The sequence below is a fragment of the Mustela putorius genome, unplaced genomic scaffold, assembly GCF_011764305.1.
Source record: "Mustela putorius furo isolate JIRA1106 unplaced genomic scaffold, ASM1176430v1.1 tig00003850_pilon_pilon_pilon, whole genome shotgun sequence".
Classification (NCBI taxonomy): domain Eukaryota; kingdom Metazoa; phylum Chordata; class Mammalia; order Carnivora; family Mustelidae; genus Mustela; species Mustela putorius.
In genome coordinates this window covers 8,289,278-8,313,420 of record NW_025422002.1, presented here as the reverse complement: position 1 = coordinate 8,313,420, position 24,143 = coordinate 8,289,278, and the positions used below count along the sequence as shown (strand labels likewise).

The window sequence follows — 24,143 nt, the reverse complement described above, 5'->3', positions numbered from 1 at the left end:
ATTTTTTTACAATGCTATTTAATAAATTAGTGAAATGTCAATAATATTATAACCAATGTGCTTGCTAGGAAGACTGTACCTTATAAAAACAAGACTCATGGCTATTACTTGTGAGGCTGAATTAAACTGTTCAGTTTTAAAATGAGAGGACCGTCCTGTAGTGTGAAAATTTACCTCCTAACAAAGCAACCTGTTTGCTGACCTGGCAATGACTCTAGACTGATTGTGTTTTTGTTGCTTAATTGCATTTTAACACAAATGTCATTAGATTGATAACCCTCTGCAGAGTTTTAAAATCTACAAACATTCAGACAAGAGACGGCAGGCAGTGCTGATTCAGCCGATGTCTGGCCTGTGGCGACTGTGAGACAGAGCTGTTCAACGGAGTCAGGAGGTGGAGTGCATTTTCAAATCGGGTTAGGTCTGTTCTGTCTGAATTTGAACTTGCTTCCTTCAACTTGTACAAGTAGGTGCTTGGTCTGCTTTGTAGATTCCACCTTTGTTGGGGCGTGGTGGCTGAGATTGAATTTCTTACTAGCTCAGGAGTACAGAAGTTTACTCGAATCTACAAATTTTCCATTACTGTTTTGTCTGCCTACACACGACATAGAAGTGGATTTGAACGCACAACTTTACATGCCTTCCTTCCTATTCAAGAGTTGTCCTGTCTTACTGTCACCCGAACAAGGTAAATCACTCCCCTCTCTGAGTAAATGTAACTTGGACTTATTTCCCAATTATTTTTTAAGTAGCAGTGTAAGATCATTGTCATTAACTTGGAAAGCCACCTTCCCATTGGCAGAAAAGGAGAGCACCCAATCAAGATCTTTGAAACAGGAAAATCCTAGCCAAAAGTTATTTTGAAACAGCACATCCTACAAGTATTTTTTAACTGAAAAATTGACTTAGAACATTTTCATCTTGCATCCTTTAACCCAAAAGGCATCAACTTAGAATGGAGCTAAAGAGAATTTTTAATGGATTGAGATTAAATCTATCATATTTACCCAGGGAAAATGTCCTCTCTTTTATTCTCAGAGAGTCTCATGTAAAAGGATGATTCAAGTGATGAGCTGCAGTGTTTTGACAAGCCCTTGGAGTACAAAAACTTGAAATCTCAGTGGAATACCATTATATATTCGCTCGGAGAAAAGAATGCCCTATTTAAAAACTAGGACAGATCATTTTCATAGAGAAAAAGGACATAAGTGTGTGAACAGTATATCCCAAATGAAAGACTGAGTTGGAGGCACCTACCTAAAAATCAACAGGAAATATAATATAAATGGATTAAAAAACACACACAAACACACAGCAATTGATCTGATAAAAGTTGCATGCTAACAACATAGAAAAGAGGAATACTAGCCCAGGTTAGGAAGCAGTATTTCCCCCTCCCATGGCAGGACCTCTCCACTCTCTCTTGGAATCTTTCTACAGATAGGTTTTTCTATTTTCTAAGCACAATAGCAGATTTAAAGGGAATCAAAAGGCAACCTTTTATTCACAACCACCACATAATTTTAATAACTCTATACCATGTTTTCCACTATTTTCCTACAGTTGGGAATACTTTGACATTCAGCTGGATAGGGATGCTTGTCAACACAAGGGTTCTTTTCCACAGTTTTATACTACTGGATAGGCTAAAGGAGGAAGGTAGTAATAATAATAATGAGTAACAATAATAATAAATTCATACACAGCATATACCTTTTAGTGAGAACCCCAAATAATAAACATCAGTGAAGAATCAATGATTATTCTTATGTCTGCTCATTCCCATGCCCAGTTCACACATCACACCATTCACTATTTCTCCTTAGTTATTTGTTTGAATATATTTGGTATTTATTGGTAATTCCTGGGTTTGACTAATGTTTAAACTCATTATAGATTCTTGACACCCTTCATTGAAAATTTCCTTGCTCAGTGACATGACTGGAGTTGGTTCTGTTTCTCTAAGACAGAGCTATGAGGCACAGTTCATCTTCAACAGACTTCTAGCCCACCTAGGATGGCCTTTTCTATTTCTTTATTGTGAAGAAGGGACCGAGACTTTTTTGGGTTTGATATAGTAAGGCCATTCATTGTTTTTTGAATGAATACATTACTGGGAATATATTTACTAGAAATAAAGCTGAACAAATATTTTTGCTAGGCTTGTAAAACAACCCCCCCCCTTGTTCCCTGTAAGTTTCCACATTGCCTTCTAAAACCAGAACAAGACAACATACATTTAAAAATAATCTCTCACCATCAGTCATTTTAAAGTAGCCCAAATACCAGAGTGACCCATACCAACTCCACCACTGTCAGCTACATGATTAGAGAAGACAAATGTACACCCACCCACATGCATGTTCTCTAGAAAAGAAACCAAGCATGTGGCCCATAGCAGCTGTCTGCACTATGCTTAGCAAACAGATTATCTTTGAAAACACATTTCGTCATGTAAATAGATTTACAGGTAATCATGCACAGTTTTCATAGAAAGACTGCTTTTCTCAGTAGAGACAAGAACATACAAATAAATAAAAATTAGATTGTTTCTTACCTTTTAGAAAGCAGGCAAAAGCTATACTGTTGGTGGGATAGTGTACCAAGTAACAGACTTTTGTACACTCTTTCTTACTGGTGGTATACAGTCTACAGGAAAAGTAAATATATAGGTATGTATAAAATAAATGTACACACAATATTCCTTTATTTTATTTTTTCCCTTTTGGAGAAGAGGCTGCGATAGAGACCATAGAAAATATGCTCACTCTTTCAGTGCGTTCAATAGCCTTTGGTAGACCAGTTCACCACAATTCAGGTACCTCTGAACATGGGAGTGCTGGTGCCTCTTGATTTAAGGCAATCGGGTTTTAGTTGCTTGAGCTGTAGCAGTTGAGGGAACCAGGTCCCAAATAAGTTATCTATCTGGTCAGAACTTTCCTTTCTTCCTTTTGCCATCCCTTTTTTTTCCCCCCTCCTTATCCTAGTCCAGCCATGCTGACCAGCTTTTATGGTTAGTCTGGCAGGATGAAACAAATAGCATAATGTTAAGAATGTTAGAGATCCAAATAAATGAAGAAGCAAAACAAAACAAAAACCATAACAAATTAACACAGCACAGGAGCATGTTCCAGAGTTTTCTAGGCATCATTACTTATGTAGGTTTGGTAACTACATCCATTTTCCAGCAATATATACATATATATATATATATATTTTTTAATCAAATGTCTTCTTATGTTAACAGTTCAACTTTTTATGTAATAATTACCTTCTTTGAGAAGAGCACAAGTTTTCATGTATGTTTTCCTTATAGTAGGTGCAAAAATGGTAGTAAAAAATGAAAAAAAAAAAACCAACCCAGCATCAGAATACAAACTTATATTTTAAATATCTTATTTTAGATTTTCTATTTTAGGTAAATTTCTATTTTAAATTATTTCTATTTTAAATTATTCTTCTAAACTATGCTTCATCATACAGTGTATTCACAGGTCTAGTGTAGGTCTAGCCTCTATGTCAGTCAGTTAATCATACATTCCCACATCCTAGAAAGGGGGACCCAAGCTGTCCACCTGCCTGACATCATCTCTAGTTGCTACTTGTTGCTACTGACCTTTTAGAGTCTAATCTATCTGCAACCCTGCAGGTATTTGAGGACTTTGTCTGCACTACCTGGGGACATTGCCTTAGAAAATGGATGGTAGTTTAGGACAAAGGTAGCTTAGGGCTACTCATCGCTATGCGCTACGATTCTTTACAAGGAGAGCATCTGGCCTGAAGATAATTCAAAGAATATCTTCTGTTTCTAACCAGTCCAGCTGAGGAAGGCAGCAGTTTTTATCCACCCATCCCAATAAAGACATACTGCCTCAGTTAATACCGTTCATCCAATTGGAAAAGGGTCCTAGTGGCCATCGATAAACCATGTCCCAAGCACAACAGGTCCTCTTATTTATTTAGCATCTACATGTTTGCCATGATCAGCCATTTACCAAGTCAGCAATAGAAAGTGTGGGGAAACGTGCTGAATTCAGGATGCAGATGCGAGAACCAGAGCTCGCGGTGCCCTTCTTCTTAGAAAGGAATGTTGAGAAGGCATCATGGTGGCCAGATCTAAAGCTATCTGAAGTAGGTCAGGCTCTTCTGATCCTCTAGCAATAGAAATTTTGTTCATATACATAATAATTCAACAAGTAGCTGAGCTAAGCCCTTAGAAATCCTACTGTTTTTCAATCCCAATACAGAAGCCAACTAGCACTTTCCCAATGCTGAATATCTAATGCCAGTAGTAGTAGTGTACAGATATATTAAAATTTTAAGATTTACTTTTTGTGCATTCCACACAGAAGTTTTTCTTTTAAGCAATGACATTTTGACAGAAGAAGCAACCCAAGAGGAAAACTGAGCTTCCTGGGGGAAAACTCAGGCAGTGCTGGAGCAGTTGTAATTTCTGCTCATAGTAAGCCAACAAGCAAATTCATTGTTATGTGGACATGTAGTTGTAGTAGATGAGTAGAAGCGTGCATGCACCAGATGGCAAGCTGCAATGATGGAGCAGAGCTGTTAAACACGAGAACACTCAAGGTTGAAATACATTGAGACTAAGTGTTTAGAGCAACAACAAATAAGGGGACACTGGTGTTTCATTATTTACTTCGAGCTCATCCTATAAACCCAACTTTCTCTCAGATACCCTTCCTCAGAGAACAGTGTACAGAATTTTCCCTTTGGAAAGACACATTGCTTTTTCGAGTACATGGTGTGTGCTTTTGTTTCTTTTTTCACCAGACAGCTTAATTTCAGCAAATAATTCCTTTGTTTCTGCTACCGAAGTTCAGGAATTTGAGGATACTTGAGCCATGTTTGGTATAAATAGAATATAATAATGTTCTCTCACATCAGGTAGTCTTACTGTTTATTTTCATGAATTGAATTTTTCATTACTGCTCTTTGCCTACATACATATAGTTTTGCATTACTCAGGGCTGATTTTCTGAATAAAATGACTATCTAGGATACCACTATTTCTGGATTAGATGCTCTTCTGGATCATTTGAAATAACTACTTGTATTTTTGTCTCATCTCAAATGTTTCATCCCTTTAAGCTGACTTTATCCCTGGTTACCATCACTGCTAAAACTTTGGGAGACATTTCCAATAGGTGCCCTAGATAAAGTCTTTGCCTGTTAAGACATATTAATTTCTAGAGATGAGCTTTCTCATAGAGTAGCCACAAACACAGATGGCTATTTTGAGTGAAATTATTTGAAAAAAAAAAAACAATTTTTCCCCAATTAAGTAACCATATTTCAAGTGCTGACTGGCCACATGTGACTAGAACATTTCTACCACTACAGAAGGTTCTTTTGGGAAGATTTTGTTTGGATAAACTCTTTTGATTTTTGAGGGGGACCTTTGGAAGCTGGGTCAACAGAGACGCCAATGTTTGGAGGTACATGAATCTCCTCCTATGGTTAGGCAAATATCTGTTCAAATTACTTATGGTATTTTAGGGAGTGTCTACACAAAACCAAATGAACTAAGAATTTTTAAATTGTTTTGGACTGCTTATAAGACAAGGACTCTATTTGATTTCATTTTTCCCCTGAAATGTTTATTTTTGCTCTGTGTAGACACGAAAATATCATTGACAAAACCCAACAAAACTTTTTCATGGGAAGGCACCAAATGAATTCCAAATGGAATAGTTGTCATGACTGGCATAAATGATAAGTTATACGAATTTTTGAGTAAGTAAGATGAGGCCTCTACCTGGGCAGCCTTCTTTGAGCTCAAGTTACAGCTATCTTTATGACAACACAGCAATAACAATACATTTCCCAGCACATTTAACTAAAGAGTCTGAAACACACATCATTATATGCCTTATATGCAACCTAAATCATCAGTTGAGGAAGCCAAAAGAGTAATTTCTGTTTTGGAAGTATGATATGACACTTACATTCTAAGGAACAGAGGAGCAGAGAGAAGTAGGCGTGGATTTGGGAGTCAGACCTGGGTTTCAGTCCAACCTCCACTGCTAACTAGATGTGTGATTCTGGTAATGGCACTTAATCTCACTCAGCCTGGGTTTCTTCAGTTAAAAGAACAATTCTCATACAGATGTACTATGAGGGTAAGAGATCTTGCACACAAAACACTTTGGATAATGCCTATTGCAAAGGTTAGCTGATGCAATATTATTAGTAGTATTAGTGTTACTACTAGTACCAGTGTCAGTATTAATGTTAGTATTAGCATTTTACAACCATTACTGCATCCAAAATAGCTGCTGCAATTTATAATTAAATTAATAATAGTTAATTAATAAAATTAAAATTAATAATTAATAATTAAATCATTAAAATTAAAATTCATCATTAGAATTAAAATTAAATTATTAATCATTAAAATTAATAATAGTAGAAAGGTTGTTTGAAAGCTAACTATTTTTAAGTAGCAAAGTACTGAATTGTCCAAATTCACAACTTCTAACGTGGTCATTTTTTTTCAATATGTACAGACTTTTGACCATATTTTCTGCTTATTAATTTTTGGGCATATCTAGTTCAATTCTGTGTATGTGTATGGGTGCACATGCTCAGATATAAATGTGAAATACTTAATGGAATGTCTTTAGGATAAAGGCTTAATAAAATGCAAGTCTAGCAAGCGGTCCTAGAATAAAACACTACAGAACTATAAATGTGCAGGTATATTTATCAACACAAGTATGCATAAAATAGATGCTTATGCATCTATTTTCATGGAAATATTTCTTTTTGGGCATCAGCTGCATCTACCTCCATACAGACTTGAACTCTACCATCACATCCACATAACCAATCACACTAAAATGTACTTTTCTGCCTTTTAAGGAATAAAAAAGCACAGTCACAACTGATATATTATTTTCTAGATGCATAACGTTATGATACACTTATGACGTAAATATTAGTATCACCATTTTAAACACGGAGGTGCTGAGCTTTAGGATAGCTCAGTGATTCTAAAAGCCACACAGCTGGGAAGTGGAGTGGTTGGGATTTGAACCCAGGTCTGTCTCAACCCAGAGCCTCTTCCAATATCACATCAAATACACAGGATTCACTCTCCACTTTCCCTCCTCTCAATTCACCATTTGCTCTGAAGACACAAGAGCAGAGGCTATACATTCATTCCGTTTCTCCTTTCTTTCAGTGTGGTCTTTGCCCTTCCTCTTGTGTTGTCCCAGAATCCTTTCTATTAAAAGGTCCAAGTGAAGCCCACAATATTATTAACAAGCCTTTGTAACCCTGTCTACATATTCTCAATGAGTTTCATAATATTCACTCAGCCAGCTGCTTAGAAATGGAGAGGAGCCAAGATCATGGATCTTAGCACAGTATTTGTCAGGAACAAACTCTGTTGCCTTCTGCTCTTCAAAGATCTCTTTCTTACTTGCAGAGTATAAAGGATTACCTCAGAGTGTTTAGAATAGGAATTCCTTTCTGCTTGGTGAGAAGTCTTTGTCTATGACAAAATGAGTTCATAACTGAAAAATGTCTTGAAGGATTTAATGGACGACCTGAACCCCCTCTACTTTTTAAAGCAAAGTACTATGAACACTCGAATCTGCCACATTGTATTTGGAACTGGTCTACTCGTTCCTAGAAAACAAATCCTGGAAGTAGTGGTTTTAATTTAAAATGCACTCTTATCACCATATTATTAGTAAAATTGACAAGTGGGAATTCTATGTGTTTAACCTCTAGTTAAAGCGGTCTTGTTTTCTTACATACAAGTGGTATCTGTATGTCCATCTTTTTGGAGTCATTGGCAGGGGTGACTAGAGGCTACCCAGGGGTTGCAGATATGCAATGTAGCATATAAGATGTGACATTTCACCTTTAATCTCCTCCCTAATATTCTGTCTTTCATGGAATGAAACTCTGCTCTGGTGGCACAGTAAATGTCTTTCCTATGTGGGGATGTCACGACCATGGTGGTCTTCAACCTGTATACTTTGGTGTTTTCTTGTTTCTAGAAAGCTTGCTTAGTAAAGAATTATAACTTTCTCTACATTCATGTTCCAGTGTAAAGAAGTTTTACTTCCTAAGTTATTAAATATTCCAATTTTATTCACTTTGCTACAGTTCAATCAGGTATTAAAGCTTCCTTACTGGGAAGTTGTTCCCCTAACATGAGGAGACCTAGAAAGGTGGGTGACAACCCAATGGGTATTTTTCTGTCAATTGGAGGGTTTGATACCAATGAGGACGAATGAAGGAGGAGATTTCACACTTCAGAAGCAGAGCTTCTAAAAGCTTTTTTTCCCACAGGGAGTAAAAGTGAAATCGGGCAAGAATAAGACAAACTCTTAAGAGCAAAGGTTAGCATTCACCCAGGAAATCACTCCATTAAGCCAAGAATGGACACCGTATCTCTCCAAAGAAAGGCAAACTCATACCACAGTTCCTAGAGCTTCCTGATGTAGGAGGGGAAGTCGAAAGGAAAGGAAAGTTACTTACTGTTTGGGTCTACGTTTTCACAGAGTTCTGTCTTTGCCTCACCGTTGGGTCTATCACTGGGTTTGTGTGACAGCCGCGATGACATGGTGGCTGCCGTGACTACCGCCTTGAAACTTCGCTTCCGCTTCTGGACATTGAGTTCAGGGTGGAAAATGATGATGTACACTTTCGGCATGTATAGCATCCCCAGAGCCACTGACGCACTTAGGTTCATGGAGATTGTAAGTGTGGTAGTTTGTATGTAGAGCTAGGAGACACAACACACAAGACACTATTACAAATAAAATAACTGCAAAGGAAGTCTGAATACTTAACACATGACATCAAGAATGATTTTGGCTAGGAGAGAAAGCACAGCCATCCCTAGGGCCTATTCATTAAGAAAATAAAAAGGAAGTTCGTATAATAACTTGGCAAATTTATTGGAGATTTTTTGCATATATTAATTGATCGAATGCTTTTGGGTAAATCCATGTGCATGCCTGCCCTGGAGAAGACTCCTACATAGAAGTTCATACTGGTAATCAGAGTTGAAGTACTTTTGATCATAACAAAGATGTGAAAATCACAGAAATCTGTAATCTTGAGAAGGGTAGTTATTTTTTATTTTCCATATATGCACAGAAGAATTAATACTACATGATTTCTTGCTACACAAAGACTCTGGGACCTTTGAAAGTTAGGTTAATATATGCCCCTTTTGTTGTATTATTATTAATATTACTGTTCACTTTCACCATACCTACAAAGTAGTGAGTTAAGTTGCCCTGAAAAGTAAGCTTTTCTTGCTTAGTTCTGATTTACAAAACACTGATGGCAAGGACCCAAGATCTAGTGATGCTGACTCTTTTATGTTGACAAATTGCTAATAGGGCAAAAACGTCCTGACATTTGTATTATTTGTGGTGTGGATGGTGTCTCCATAACTGTCCTTGTCTCCTTTGGCTCCCTTGAAAAATCAGTAAACAACTATTCACTTACTGTGCAGTGTGTTAAATCACTGCCTTGGTTATAAAATTGAAAAGATGTTGGTGGAAGGGCGTGGGGAGTTGTAAGATCAGTAAGGAGAAAACTACAGACAACTTGCCTTGGTCCAGTTGTGTTTATGAAGTGCCCTCTTTTGTGATCTGGAGCCCCACCCCTATATATTTAGATATGTTTGCCTTTTGCATGACTTCTAAAGGTTATATGAAATGTGAGGTGATGGACGTGTTAATTAACTTGATGTGGTAATCATTTTTCAACTATACATATATTAAATCATCACATTGTATGCCTCAAAAAGGATCATGTTGTATGAACCTGAATTTATACAGTTTTTTTTTTTTTTTTAGTCATACCCTGGTAAAGCAATAAATAAATGAATATATTTGTTCATTCATAAAATTTCAATTACAATAAAAAAAATGAATAGGTGCCATGACCTTTTGTGTCAGTGGAAATCCGATGATATATTTATTCAATCATTGTGTTCCATAACTAGGAACCCATTGATCAGAGGGTAAAATCCCCATCCTTAATGGAGTCTACAAGGTCCCATGTGGTCTATACCCTACCAACTTTTTCAGACTAATTTGCCACCACTTTTCCCTCACCCTTATCCCCAGGCCACCATCTATAAGGACAGTCCTTTAGGTATTGAAGATGTTGTGTTCATTTAGCTACAGAGCCTTTAATACATGTAATATTTCTTTACTTTTGTTTTCTTCTGTATGGAATGATTTTCCTCTGCTTCTTAGAACATCCATCCAAGGCTGCCCTCACCTACAGCCTCAAGACTAGGCCAGCTTCTTTACTTATACAGAGAACTGTTTTCTTTGTACCATTGGCTTCTGCTGGTAATTATATACCCTTTGCTTGTAATTTATATACCCAATTATATGCCCCAATCATTTGACTGGTCATCTCTCTCTGATTAGGCCACGAGTACCATGAAGGCAGGAACAAGTATCTGTGGTATATCGTTGTGTTTGCAGTACTGACAAACAGGAGGCACTTAAATAAACAAGATAGAGGAGCTCACTTGTTTGTATAATGGGTGTCTTTTACCTACCTGTGATTCAAACAGTCTTCTCTAAACATAAGAAAACTTCATCAGACCTATTGCCTGCCTGGATATTTCTGTATTTTATTTCAAACTGAGGCTCTGATGAAGAATTAAGAGAGACTTTGCCATTTTATGTGGAAGGAATGTAGTTTTCCAAAAAACATTAATTTGAATGTGCATGTCTTTGAATGGTTTTAAGGAGCTGCCAGCGGCTAACTGTATAATACATAATGAATGTAAAATAGAAAGACAAAACAATATTGAATTAATGATCCTTTTGGTTTTGAATCAGACTGTATTTTAAAAGCTTATCTTTTCCTACTGGAATACTTCTAGACTTTGAATTCCATTCCACCATGCTAACCTACACCATTTAAGAAAGGCTTACCATGTTCACAGGCTTTAAGGACCTAAGCAATGTTGCTTCCTTCCTTCATGATCCTTGCTGTCATCCTACTGATGAGGACTTTGCAAATCATGGTTTAGCAATCCAAAAAAGATAATGATACGATTTAACCTAGGGTTTTGTTCCTGTTTCTCTGTTCATGAGCAAATTTTACAGTTGAAGAAATCATCCATAGTTTCTTTAAACATAACTGTAAATTCTGTACCTACATAAGCTTCTGTATGGGTGTGTGTCTGTGTGTGTTTACACTTTTTCTTAACAAAGCCTACTTAGCGATTTAAGACCTCAAAAGCTATGATGTTCATTTTATGGAGTGTCTGATTTCATTATTCTCAAACTGGAGCCCATTGAGACCCGATGTTTTGTGCTGAAAGTCTTACAGTCTCTCGTGACACTTTAGGAGTATGTGAAAACCAACATGAATGCCACTGACCAAATTCCTGCTCCCACATTTCCTCCTTACACTGCATAATGTTTATGAATGAGTGAATGAAGCTAGCCTGAGTTCGATTCCCATTTCCTGGTTCTGTGACCTAGGGCAAAAAATTTAGCCTGTCCATGCCTTAGCTTTTGCTAAGGGGTAATATGGGGGTGATAATAACAGTACCTACCTCATAATATTGTGTTGACAAATTTAGTTTTTGTAAAGTACTTAGGATCAGACCCAGCAATACTATAAAAGTAGTTTTAGACAAGTATATACATATAAAGATATGCAGGTTTTAGTCTACAGGAATCCCAGAGGTATTGGTCCACAAAGATTCAACTCCACCAACTCCCAAAGAGAGGCCCCAAGTCACTGTCTCTTTGGCCTCTGGTGGGAGGCTCATCTTCTTACTGTGTTTATTCCACCATCAGCTTTTGGTACATTCTTTTAATAAATTACAACCTATTTTAGTCTTGAGGCTATTCTTATTTTACCTGCTCCTTACTGTAAAATACATTATCCTGTTTATTTAACCTTGGATATTTGACAATATGTTATCTTCTTTATAATTTCTTTAGCAAGGGCCCCTTTCATCAAGATATAGAGGCCCTTGACACATAGAGAGATCAAGACTCTCTCCAGGGCTGACATTCAACTAAACCTCATCCCATTCTGGCTCTCTGAGGATCATCCCCAGGGGAGCTAAGTCTCCCCACCTTGGCCAATTCTCAATGACTCAGGCCTGTGGGAAGGATGCAGATTGCCTTGGAAATTCGATGTGTTTTTATAATTAAGCCTTAATTTTATCATCACCCTAAGTGAATTTCCAGAATCTAGTTTCTGCTCCTTGGTTAAATGTGGCTTTTCTTACACCTTTCATCTATAATTCAGCTTATATAACCAAATGCATTCAGGCAAGGAATTTACAGTCAAGCCAAGAAAAGTTTTTGCATATATTCTAGAACAGTGGTTATTTTAAAGTCTAATCCCTGGAGTTTTGGGCTATAACTTTTCTCTCTGTCCATCAGTTTCCTCATCTGTAGAATGAAGACCATAATTATTACTACCTCATATGGTGGTTTTGAAGATGCATAGCATAATGCCTAGGAAAAAAGTACCCATGAAACATTAACTGCTTACTGTTATAGCTATTTTTTATTATAACCACTATTTACTTTCTGCTTAATATTTATTTAGATTAGGTTGTTGAGGTCTAGATCTCAGGATGAAGGCTCATAACCATTTCCATTTATTTTGAACTTTTGACATATGTTTTATTGATTAACTAGGTTGTAATGTCTAAAACACCAGGCCTAGTCAAGTCTGGTCTGGCTGAAATGTACCAGCAGGTATATTGTTAGAGTGTATAGGTATATGCTTAATTTAATGCCAGGCAAAGCCCACCTGAATCTTTTTCATCTTGGTCTAAATTCATTATCAGGTAAAATGCTAATCCATATTATGAGATGCCATTGTTGTTTCAGAAGATGGTGTAGCACTATGGTTACTTGAGTTCTCCTTTTCTAACTTTTATTGCTAAGATATTAAGAAATTTGGAAAGTGGCCAGATAGTGTTCATGCGCAACTTTGAAATTTGCCAACTCTTCTGTATACATTTATTTTGAGAGATTTCAAGGCAATCTATTAAAATTTGTAATAGTGACAGGCTTCAAACTTTTAACATCACAGTATTTGAGATATTGTCCAAAGAATAATGAGAAAAAGAAAGTAAAGAAAAAATTGTATAGGGCACAGAGACAGATACAAAGCTGGATTAGGAAAAACTCACTTTCAGGTTTTTGAGTTCATGGAAATACTTTCATCATTACTACTAATGTCCTTAGAAGTATATACTACACAAAGGAACTAATACTATACTTATACTAATGAATTACCAGCTTTATCAGTAAAAATACTGTATTAGAAGAAGAGTTCTAGAACTATCTGATGGTGTCAAACTGTAGACGTAAGATGAACTTAAATTTGAGAACGTAATTTCTTCAAATAAGAACAATTTAAAAAGGTGTCAAACCCATGCTGTAAATTCACGTTTATTTTCTAGAGAGGCTATGTGAAAGACTTACTTCTCCACTCTTGGTGCTTTCTTCCATGTGCTGGTTCTCCATTTTTACTGAGATACTACCAAATGCCTGCACCAGCCCAAACACTAAGTACACCATTGTGAAGTCAGCAGACATTCTCCCTCCATCAGTTAGCCATAGTCTAATGGCGTGAGAAAGCCAATCAAGAATGAACTAATGCACTAAATATTCACTAAGTCCTTTCCCCACAATATATATTGTCCCCCATTTTCCCCTCCTCTTGTCCTTTTCTTTGCTGACCTGTTGTGCTTCTGACACCTTGTTGATACTTGATGCATCATCCAGTGGCCCCTTCTACATAAAGCCTTCCCTATATCTCCAGTCAGGGCAGTTCCCCTGTTGGCCCCATCATAGGTACAGCTCCCAAGAGCACTTATCCTGGACTGCTCAGAAAAGTATAGCCAGTTAGTTGTGTTTTAAGCCTTGTTTTGAAAATGCAAATGCATCCCTAACAGATGGATAGGTTAGGAAACAATTTGAGTACAGTACAAAGCTTGTGCATGCATAAATTTTTCCCCAAGAAACACTAGGTGAACACAGTAAACTATATCCAGCTGTACCAAGCCATGCAGGAACACACAAAATGCGTACACACACACACACACACACACACACATACACCTCAAACATTCTTCTTTGTCCCTTTGCACAATTTTACAATAAATCACAAGCAGCAATGTTTCTGGCACTTCCTTCTATGAGCAAAGTTTACCTCCCTTTTCTTAAAGTAAAATGCCATATTCATTGTAATATTTATGCACTGCTTAGCCATTTAACTTGTATAAAACCATGCCACCATTTTATTAGATTTTTTTAATGTCACTGGTGATGTTTTTGAGTGTTATGTCCCTAACCCAATTTTTTCCCCATAAGTCTTGTATTTTTATTGCACAATTTTGCCTAGCATGGTGATTTTTAGAGGAGAACTGACTGGATAATAAACACAATGTCTGCTAAAAAGTGTATGCTTATTATATTCTGGTTGAATAAAAAGTTCTATACTTGAAGCAGGCATTAGGTACCATAAATTCTTGGCATTATATTGTGTTTTGAGGAAAGCTATTACTTGTAGTCTGTTAGTTTGATCACTTTTATTTTTGAAATTATTTGTGTGGCTCTGTTTCCTTATTTTTAGAGTGGAGATAATAATAGTACCTCTCTTAGCAAATTGTTGGGACCAAATTGTTGCCATTGTGAAATACATACAAGGGTATTGCATGTAGCAACCATTCAATCAAGTGTATTAGTACCACTGATTTATTAATTGACTATACCATAAAATAGTTTTCTATGTTGCATTTCTTCATATTAGTCCATTTTGTAATGACAATATTTCTTATGAAATCTGAATCACAGCCTTTTCAAGGAACAGGCATTTCATTAAGTTTGCTTCTCTTCTGTTTGAAGTATTCTCAAACTCCTGTTTTATCTTTTCATTGAATCTTTTATGAGAACTAGTAAATTCTGTGCATTCCCAAATGACAGGTGAAAATTGGGACAAGAAGGCCTTAATGGAGACTTCAGGTGGGAAGGGACAAGTTTTCATCATCCTCACAATATCCCCAAAGTCTGTGTAATAAAAATGAAACATGTGTCTGATGGAGTCCCAGAAAATAGGAAGGATACATTATTACCTGACAGATGCTTGGAACATTCATATGACTGAATTAAGTGAAAGTTCCTGGCAGTTAAGACCAGTGTTTAGCATCCTTACACCCGTACTCCTTGCTTCCTAATTAGAGTAACCATATCTTCAAGAAGAAAAAATAGCATATATTTGATGATAGGACAGGATGTTTGCAATTGGGACTTCCTCAGTCATCGGAAGGGTCAGTATACTCTTGGCTTAGTTATCAAATATTGCATGATGATAAAAAGACTCAGTATAATTATGGGGAAAAACAATTGTTTTTTGGGGTAGAGAGAGTTGTATCTTATAGAAGAATGGTGTAATAGAAAAAGTATGATCTTTCTTATATTAGAACTGATTACAAATCTTGGTCTCAGATTGTTGGTTGGTGATAGTGGGCAAGCTCCTTCACCTCTGGCAAGTGACAAGACTCAAAATTCAGACCCTAGTGATTTGTTACCAGAGTCTCTGATATACAATCCCAACAAACTCTATCACTACCATTGAGATGTTCTCACCATTTGAAGTTTAAAAGGTATCATGTGTGAAAAGTAGTGCACAGTGCCTAGAATACGGTGGGTGCTCAGGAAATTCAAGTATATACATTACAGTTGATGGCCCCATCATCTGTAGATCATTTTCATGCTATTCTCTTTACACTTCCTATCTTTGATGAGGTAATAAAGAGGGAGGGAGGGAGGGAGGGAGAAAGGGAAATGGGATATACATAAAAAGATACGCGCACCAAATAGTATAGCCACAATTTGTGGATAGGTGTCTGGCATAGAATTATAAATAATGAAGGCAACCAGATGACTATTGGATAAGACCTAGTTTTACTGTGTTTTGTTTTTGTCATTAGTATTTCTAGGCAGACATGGTATTAGATCTACACACAATTATATTCTTTATTTGGACAGACAGAAGACTAGCATTCCAGGTGAATGTAAATCTGTTTCTAGAGTATGAGATGAGTGATTGTGTTATGCTTGAAATCATCTACATCTCAGTTCTTTCCTCTCCTGCACAGAAGCCTGGTGTTGTGTCTATTCCAGTGGGATGCTATTAGTACAACTGACCACATGCTTGGGAAATTCAGTGTTTGGCTTGCCATGATATCCTCAAGAGCTCCAGGCCACCTCAATAGCCAGTTCTTCCAGGCGGTCACTTCTGATTTTGTTGGGCATAGGAATTTCTTTCCTCCACCAGTCATCTGACTCCTAAATTTTGATTTCAAGATATTTTTCCCCCATACCTACAAGGCAGATTTGCTCTTTTATATATAGCCAGTGCTGGCACGGTCCATGCTGTTGTGTTATCTAGAAGGATATTTACCATTCCTGCTGGGTTGAGAGTCCCACAACTGTTAGGTCACTGCCTTGCAGTGATATAGCATACAAAGGCAAAGCGTTTTCTCCACAGTCAGCCTGGAGAATCACACTTCTTTGAGATTCCATTGGTTCCCTTTGAACCTTTGGCCACATTCATCAAGAGTAAACCGAAAATCCTTTTTGTAGGAAGCAACCTCAAATTCTTCCTTATAATATGAAAATGCTTGTTTGTACCTTGCTGGGGTAAAAGAGGATGATGCTCTGTATTACTTTGCAAATAATGCAAGTGGATCAACAACAACAGCAAAAATGAAGTCTGGACTTAATGTATTCTTTTTCTTATTTTTAGAAAAGATTTGTTCTATTTTTGGTGCGGAGAGGGGTATAGGACAAGGGAGAGGAGACTCTCAGGTAGACTCCCTGCTGAGAGCAGAGCCCAATGAGGGGTTCGATCTCATGACCCTGAGATCATGACCTGAGCCAAAATCAAGAGTTGGATGCTTAAGTGACTGAGCCACCCAGGTGTCCCTAAAGTATTCTGTTTCTAAAGTTGTCATTAGGAGTACTCCACTTCTGTAAGTGCAAAGCTACTTTTGCAAAGCTAATCTTGCCAACTTTTAAAGTCAGCTTTATAGTTCTAAAGAACATAAAGAGTTAGAAATCAAATGAAAAAAATTGATGTCAAATTAATAGCTGAAAGAAAGAGACGATCTTTGCATTTCTTAGGCATAGTCAATGTGTTTTAAGTTGGACTTGCAAAGTGTTCATTGAAACTGGACCCCAGAGTGTCATTGACAAGAAGACAAAGTCAGGCTCTTATTAAAATAAAGTGTATTCTTATCTCAGTTTTCAAAGCCACTGACAATGGCTTTCTGTTGAACTTTGACAAGTTCTGATCATCATAATCATATCGTTTTCTCCTTTCTCTTTTTCATTCTGGCTATTATTTTGGTTAATCTTCCTCTGTTCCTTTTGGACCCTATCTTTCCCATCTTGCTGCCGAGTTGTGGTATCTTTCTTTCTGCCCTTGAAATTCATTCCCCCTTCCATTAGCTCATGGCTTTCCATCTATCATTTTTACTCCCCTGATTTTGCACTGCCTCCAGTGTGGTAGTGTGCATGTGGGTGGATGCAGGCCCCCGTACTGCTGCTATGCTGGGTAGTGCACTGTGGCACTCATTAGTGATCATGCCAAATGCTGCCCCTGGCTGATGGGCAAAACACTTCAACAGCTAGAAACCAGTCCAGCTGAATTGCCTGTCCAGAGGTAACTTAGGCTCTGAACTTCTCATCAAGGCCCTCAGCTGTTTAAGCCCACGGTTTAAGTCCCAAAGGAGCAAATAATTGCAATGAAACTTTACTCAGAAAATTACTTGCCAACAAGTAGTTGCTCAGCCTATGGCCCTAACTGGAACAGTGAGGGCTCTGAGGTTGGGCAGGAAAATAACACCTATCCTGACAAGAGAAATGTAGTAGTGAAAGGGAGGGAGCCTGGCTAAGGAGTAGGGGCTGAGTGGTTCATGGTTTTAATTCTGACTTCACAAGATCCTTTGGATTTTGCTTTTGTTTGCAAGGTCTTGTATCAGGGATCTCAAAACTGCCATTTCCTACCTACTCACTCTCTGAGCCTGTCATCTGGCCTCCATCATCCCCTGGTCTGAGTGTGTCCTCGAAACCTTCCCAGACTCCTTGTCAGACAGAAGAGTTTTTTTTTTTTTTTTTTTTTTTTTTTTTTTTTTTTTTTTTAAACAATTCAGTGCTAAGGATAGTGCTCTTGGGGGCTTCTGCTGTCCTGCTGCATTTGCTCAATTTTCCATCATATTTGAAGTGAAGATAAAATCCTCAACATGGCCCAAGGAACTCTGTAGGTGTCCCTTCTGTCTTCCCTCACCTTCTCTAAATCCTTCAAGTGTGCAATGCTCTGTTTACCCCCAAAGATTTTGTACACGCTATTCCATCTGCCTCAGATGCTATTCCCACTTATCTTTACCTGGCTACCTCCTACCTGCCTTTCCTGTCTCAGACTTACTTCTCTGACTCTCAGATGTAAATTGTGACCTCCTTCTCTTGCTTGCATAAAGAATGCATCATGCCCCTTCATTACATTAATCATGACTTGTGATTATTCATTCAAGTATTTATTTCCTAAGTATCTTGTCAGTAGACTCTCCCCCCGCCCCCCTGCCCCGCCACATGACAGTGTGGCCCATACCTTTCAACTTATTGTGTGTAGGTCCTAGAACATAGCATGTCCCTAATTCATAGCAGCTAAACAAAGCAATGAATATGGTCCAGGAGATAGATACTGTACAGCCAAGAATAATAAAACGTATGACTAGTGCACTGGAATCACAGTCAGGAATTCGGCATTTGGATGTAGGCTCTGCTGCTTATTAACAACGGTGGGGGTGCGGGCATTTTGAGTATCTCACTTAGCCTTTCTAAACTTGAATATTGCTACTTATAATATGAGGTGAGTAGTGGCATCTACCCTCGCTGTGATAAGGAAGAAATGACTTGTAAGTGGTCAGACTTCTTCAACTCTAAAGCCCTGGTCAAAATGCTGTGCTGGTAAAATTTATGTCTGTGTAGCATGGGATAAATAAACCATGTCCAAAGGCTCTTTGTCTTGGAACAATCATAACTGCTTCCCATTTTTTCAAATACTTTTTCCTTTAGCAATTTCAATAGCTTCACTTCTGGCTCTACTCCTGGACCTGGGGCATTCCTGTGGCCCAGGCATGGTATTCAGAGCTAATAAATAGAGGAGATAAATTATAGAGATAAATTGCTTCATATAATAGGGAGAGAACCAGAATATTTTGTGGAAATCAGAGAGGAAGAGAATAGTTAGAAGTGAGCAAATCAAAGGCAGGAGCATGTTTATCCACATCTTCATGCCTGGCATAGGGAACAAATTCAATACATGATTGATGAATGATACGGTCTTCACTCATTTGACAAATCAAAGTCAAATTCAAAGGCATTTATTAATCTTTATTTTATAGTTCATCATGTTTCCCTGTCCCCTGGCCTCTTTCATACCCCTGAATATGGCATGCTGTAGTCTGCCACAGGGCCTTTGCATATGCTTTCCCCCTTTTCCTGGAATATTTCCCTACCCTCACCTACCTTGTTTAATTTATTCTTTAAATCTCCATGCAAGCATCACTTCTTCAGCCGAGACTTTTCTAAGCAAAACTAGGTAATCCCATCCTGGTATAAACTCTCAAAGCAATCATAAGATTCATACTTAAATATGTGCATGAGTGTGTGTGTGTGTATATGTATCTATGTATGATAAATATCTGTCTCCCCTACTAGGAAGCATGTCTGTTTATCTCATATTGTATCCCTGTATAGCACTGTGTGAGTGGGGATGGGTAATACAAGTGACTTGATTGATACTGACACTGTTAGTGAAGTAACTCTTAGTGATAAGGAGCTAGATAGTGTATTTCCAGTCTTTGGCTCCATACCTTCTTTCACAGAGCAGAGTCAAAAGGGAACCTGGCAGGAAATGATGTTCTCATGGACTTAGACTGCCTGTAAAAAGTACCCTCCTAACTGGCCCAGGGAGGATAGGACTGTATTGTCCTGGGGGTTGCCACCAACATTTCTTAAACCCTCTTCCATGTGTTCACCAATAAATAAATAATTAAGTAGGTAAATTAATTGCCAATAATGACTCCTTTGGAGCCAGAAGTAACAATGAAAATAAACAACCCTGCCCCTTTGGGAAGAATGAGATTTTTTTTCTTTCAAAACGTTTGCACTAACACCCAGGTTAGAACTTAATTGTCTCTTTACAGTGAAAATAAAATGGTTGCTATGAAAATGCAGTGAAGAATGCATTTTGTTTTTGTTTTTATTTGACAAAAAGCTGCTGATTTTGACTTAACTGAAGCCATATATGCATTTTGGTTTTGCAATTCTGATCCTTCCTGGAAATTTTCAGAAGCAGTACTAAAGATAAGTTAAGAACCCACCTTCTTTAGACAGTGCAAAAGCAATGAAGAGGATGAAAAAGGACAGGTGAGAGATAATATTAGGAGGGAGAAAAGAAAGGACATGGATGTGTTGGGTGGGAGGAAGTAAGAGGAAGTTGCAAACAAGGGATCATTTTTTTACATTCTACCTCATTTTATGCAAACCCCATCAGAGTACTATCCTAAATTGAATCAACCTTGCACAAACCCGAGAGTGAGTTTGATCTCTCAAAAAAAAAAAAAAAAAATGTTGGCCTCCCTCCCTAAGTAAGAGTGGATTGGCTAAACATTTTTCCAAGAGATTTTTAATTTTTTTTTAAGGATTTTATTTATTTATTTAACAGAGGGAAGGAGAGAGACAGGGAGAAGCAGGTCCTCCACTAGGCAGGGAGCTAGATGTGGGACTTGATCCCAGGATCATGACCTGAGCCGACCTGGGCCAAATGCAGATATTCAACCAACTGAGCCACCCAGGTGTCCCTCCAAGAGATCTGAAGTGATATTAGCCCCCTTTGGAAGTGCTGGGACCCAGGCATTTATACCAGCTTTATCTCTCCCAATACCAGCAGAGCTCTGATCCTAATCTAGCTGATCATGCAAAGCCAATCCTTCACCCTGAATTATTTTTATGGTTAAGATTTTCTCTTCAAGCCTCTACTCTGCATTTATTCCTAGTTGGAACTCCTAAACCACCTGTGTAAAAAAAAAAAAAAAATCTACTTGTTTAGAAAGTACAAAAGAGATCCATAAAATGATTAAGCACCAAGCATGTGAGTAGATAGCTGTCTCTCCACAACCCAAAATATTGAGGTTCGTGTATAATAATTTAAGAAAAAAATTTTAACAGTCTTTGTCTCATGTGAGTCTTGAAACCATTCCACAGTTGGATTATAATTCTAAGAAAAATGGATGAAGGAGTCTTAAAACATAATTTTAAAGGCAAATTCTCTCTTCAGTCTTGGCTTATGGAATCACCATATACTATTTATGGGAAGGAAGATAAGACATGAAAGGTCTTCTCTACAGTTTATTCAATATGCCTACAGAGATTTCAGGCCCACATGTCAGCAGAAGGTTCTGAGAAGGTTATTCTTATTTATATGCAACTAGATGTTTATTATCTTTAGTGTAGGGATCATCACCTTTGCCATCCTCTTAGGGCTGATGACACAATCAAGCAGACATCTCAAATAACATTGAAAATGAGGATTTCCCTGCATCTTGCCTTTGCACTAATTTTCCTCATCTCAAAAAGTGTTATCCTCTTCGACCTGGTTGCACACATTGGAACTTTAAAGGTTATTCTAGAATACTTGCATTTTCCTCACATTGTGCCGTTTATATTCAGGCCATTAGCCAGTTAGTTAATATTATCTGTAAGATACCTCTTAAATCTTTTCCCTTCTCTTCCTCCTGCACTCCCCCACCCCAACTTAAATATGTTTAACCAGTAAACACAAGTAATAACAGAGAAGAGTGGTTACCATTTCTCAGTTCTCAAATTTAGCAATGACAATGATGATGGTTACCATGAAGATATGATGACACACTTTCATGTTGTTCCTGGGGTGCTAGAGTAGTATCCCAACTGGTTTTACTACACCCACTTTTTAAGCTCCCTTTAAGCAACTCTGAACAGACTAACCAGAATGATCTTTGTAAAAACTGCAAATCAGCTCACATGGTCTCCTGTAAAACATCTTTCAAAAGACTTTTTCCATTGCCTTATGGTATGGTATCTGGGCCTGGGTACATTTCCAACTTGTTAGCTAGTCTATCTTGAGTATGATCAATCTACAATGGCATTTTCTTTTATTAACTTATAATGTATTACTTGCTTCAGGGATATAGGTCTGTAAATCACCAGTCTTAAACAATTCATCACGCTCACCAACGCACATACCTGCACAATGTCCATCACCCAGCCACCTTATACCTCCCCAACCTCCCAGGAACCCTCATATTTTTTCCTGATATTAAGAATCTCTTGTGGTTCATCTCTATTCCCAGTCCCATCTTGTTTCGTTTTTTTCTCTCCCTAATCCTCAAAACCCCCCTATCGTGCCTCTCAAATTCTTCATATCAGAGAGATCATATGATAATTGTCTTTCTCTGATTGACTTACTTCACTGAGCATTATACCCTCTAGTTCTATCCATGTCATTGCAAATGGCAAGATTTGGGGGGTTATTGATGGCTGCATAGTATTCCATCATATATATACCAAATCTTTTTTAGCTATTCATCTGTTGATGGACATCTATGTTCTTTCCATAGTTTGGCTATTGTGGATATTGATTCTATAAACATTTGGGTGCATGTGCCCCTTTGGATCACTACATTTGTATCTTTAGGGTAAATACCCAGTAGTGTGATTGCTGGGTCATAGGATAGCTCTATTTTCAACTTTCTGAGGCACCTCCATACTGATTTCCAGAGTGGTTGCACTAGCTTGCATTCCCACCAACAAAGTAGGAGGGTTCCCCTTTCTCCGCATCCTTGCCAGCATCTGTCATTTCCTGACTTGTTAATTTTAGCCATTCTGACTGGTATGAGGTGGTATCTCACTGTGATTTTGATTTGTACTTCTCTGATGCCAAGTGATGCTGAGCACTTTTTCAAGCGTCTGTTGGCCATTTGGATGTCCTCTTTGCAGAAATGTCTGTTCATGTCTTCTGCCCATTTCTTAATTGGATTTTTTGTTCTTTGAGTGTTGAGTTTGATAAGTTCTTTATAGATTTTGGATACTAGCCCTTTATCTGATATGTCATTTGCGAATATCTTCCCCCATTCTGTCAGTTGTCTTTTGGTTTTACTGACCATTTCCTTTGCTGTACAAAAGCTTTGATCTTCATGAAGTCCCAATATTTCATTTTGCCCTTGCTTCCCTTGCCTTAAACAGTGTTTCTAGGAAGAAGTTGCTGCAGCTGAGGTCGAGGAGGTTGCTGCCTGTGTTCTCTTCAAGGATTTTGATAGATTCCTTTCTCACATTGAGGTCTTTCATCCATTTGGAGTCTATTTTTGTGTGTGGTATAAGGAAATGGTCCAGTTTCATTTTTCTGCCTGTGGCTGTCCAATTTTCACAACACCATTTGTTGAAGAAACTGTCTTTTTTTCCCACTGGACATTCTTCCCTGCTTTGTCAAAGATTAATTGACCATAGAGTTGAGGGTCTATTTCTGGGCTCTCTATATGTTCCATTGATCTATGTAACTGTTTTTGTGCCATACTTTTTTTTTAATTTCTTTTCAGCATAACAGTATTCATTATTTTTGCACCACACCCAGTTCTCCATGCAATACCCACCACCTGGTTCCCCCAACCTTTCACCCCCCGCCGCTTCAAACCCCTCAGGTTGTTTTTCAGAGTCCATAGTCTCTCATGGTTCACCTCCCCTTCCAATTTCCCCCAACTCCCTTCTCCTAACTCCCCTTGTCCTCCATGATATTTGTTATGCTCCACAAATCAGTGAAACCATATGATAATTGACTCTCTCTGCTTGTGTGCCATACTTTCTTGGTGCTAATAGCTTTTTAAAGCTCTTAAAGTCTAGAATTGTGAGCTGCCAACTTTGGTTTTCTTTTTCAACATTGCTCTGGCTATTTGGGGTCTTTTCTGGTTCCATATAAATTTTAGGATTATTTGTTCCATTTCTTTGAAAAAAATTGATGGTATTTTGATAGGGATTGCATTAAAT

The 24,143-nt window shown here is 37.8% G+C and overlaps 1 protein-coding gene across 2 annotated transcripts in view; it reads right to left on the bottom strand.

Moving 5' to 3' along the window:
* GRM7 (glutamate metabotropic receptor 7) overlaps positions 1 to 24,143 on the bottom strand; it is a 911,662-nt gene that overhangs the window by 46,263 nt on the left and 841,256 nt on the right. The window contains exons 9-10 of one of the 2 annotated variants that reach the window (XM_045063251.1): positions 8,515 to 8,761; positions 2,534 to 2,649 (exon numbers count right to left, since the gene is read on the bottom strand). In XM_045063251.1, the coding sequence (XP_044919186.1) occupies positions 2,579 to 2,649; positions 8,515 to 8,761 (318 nt within the window). In that variant the 3' untranslated portion in view covers positions 2,534 to 2,578. Of the gene's footprint in view, positions 1 to 2,533; positions 2,650 to 8,514; positions 8,762 to 24,143 lie in introns of those variants that run through there. The other variant, XM_004738422.3, reaches the window with a different exon arrangement.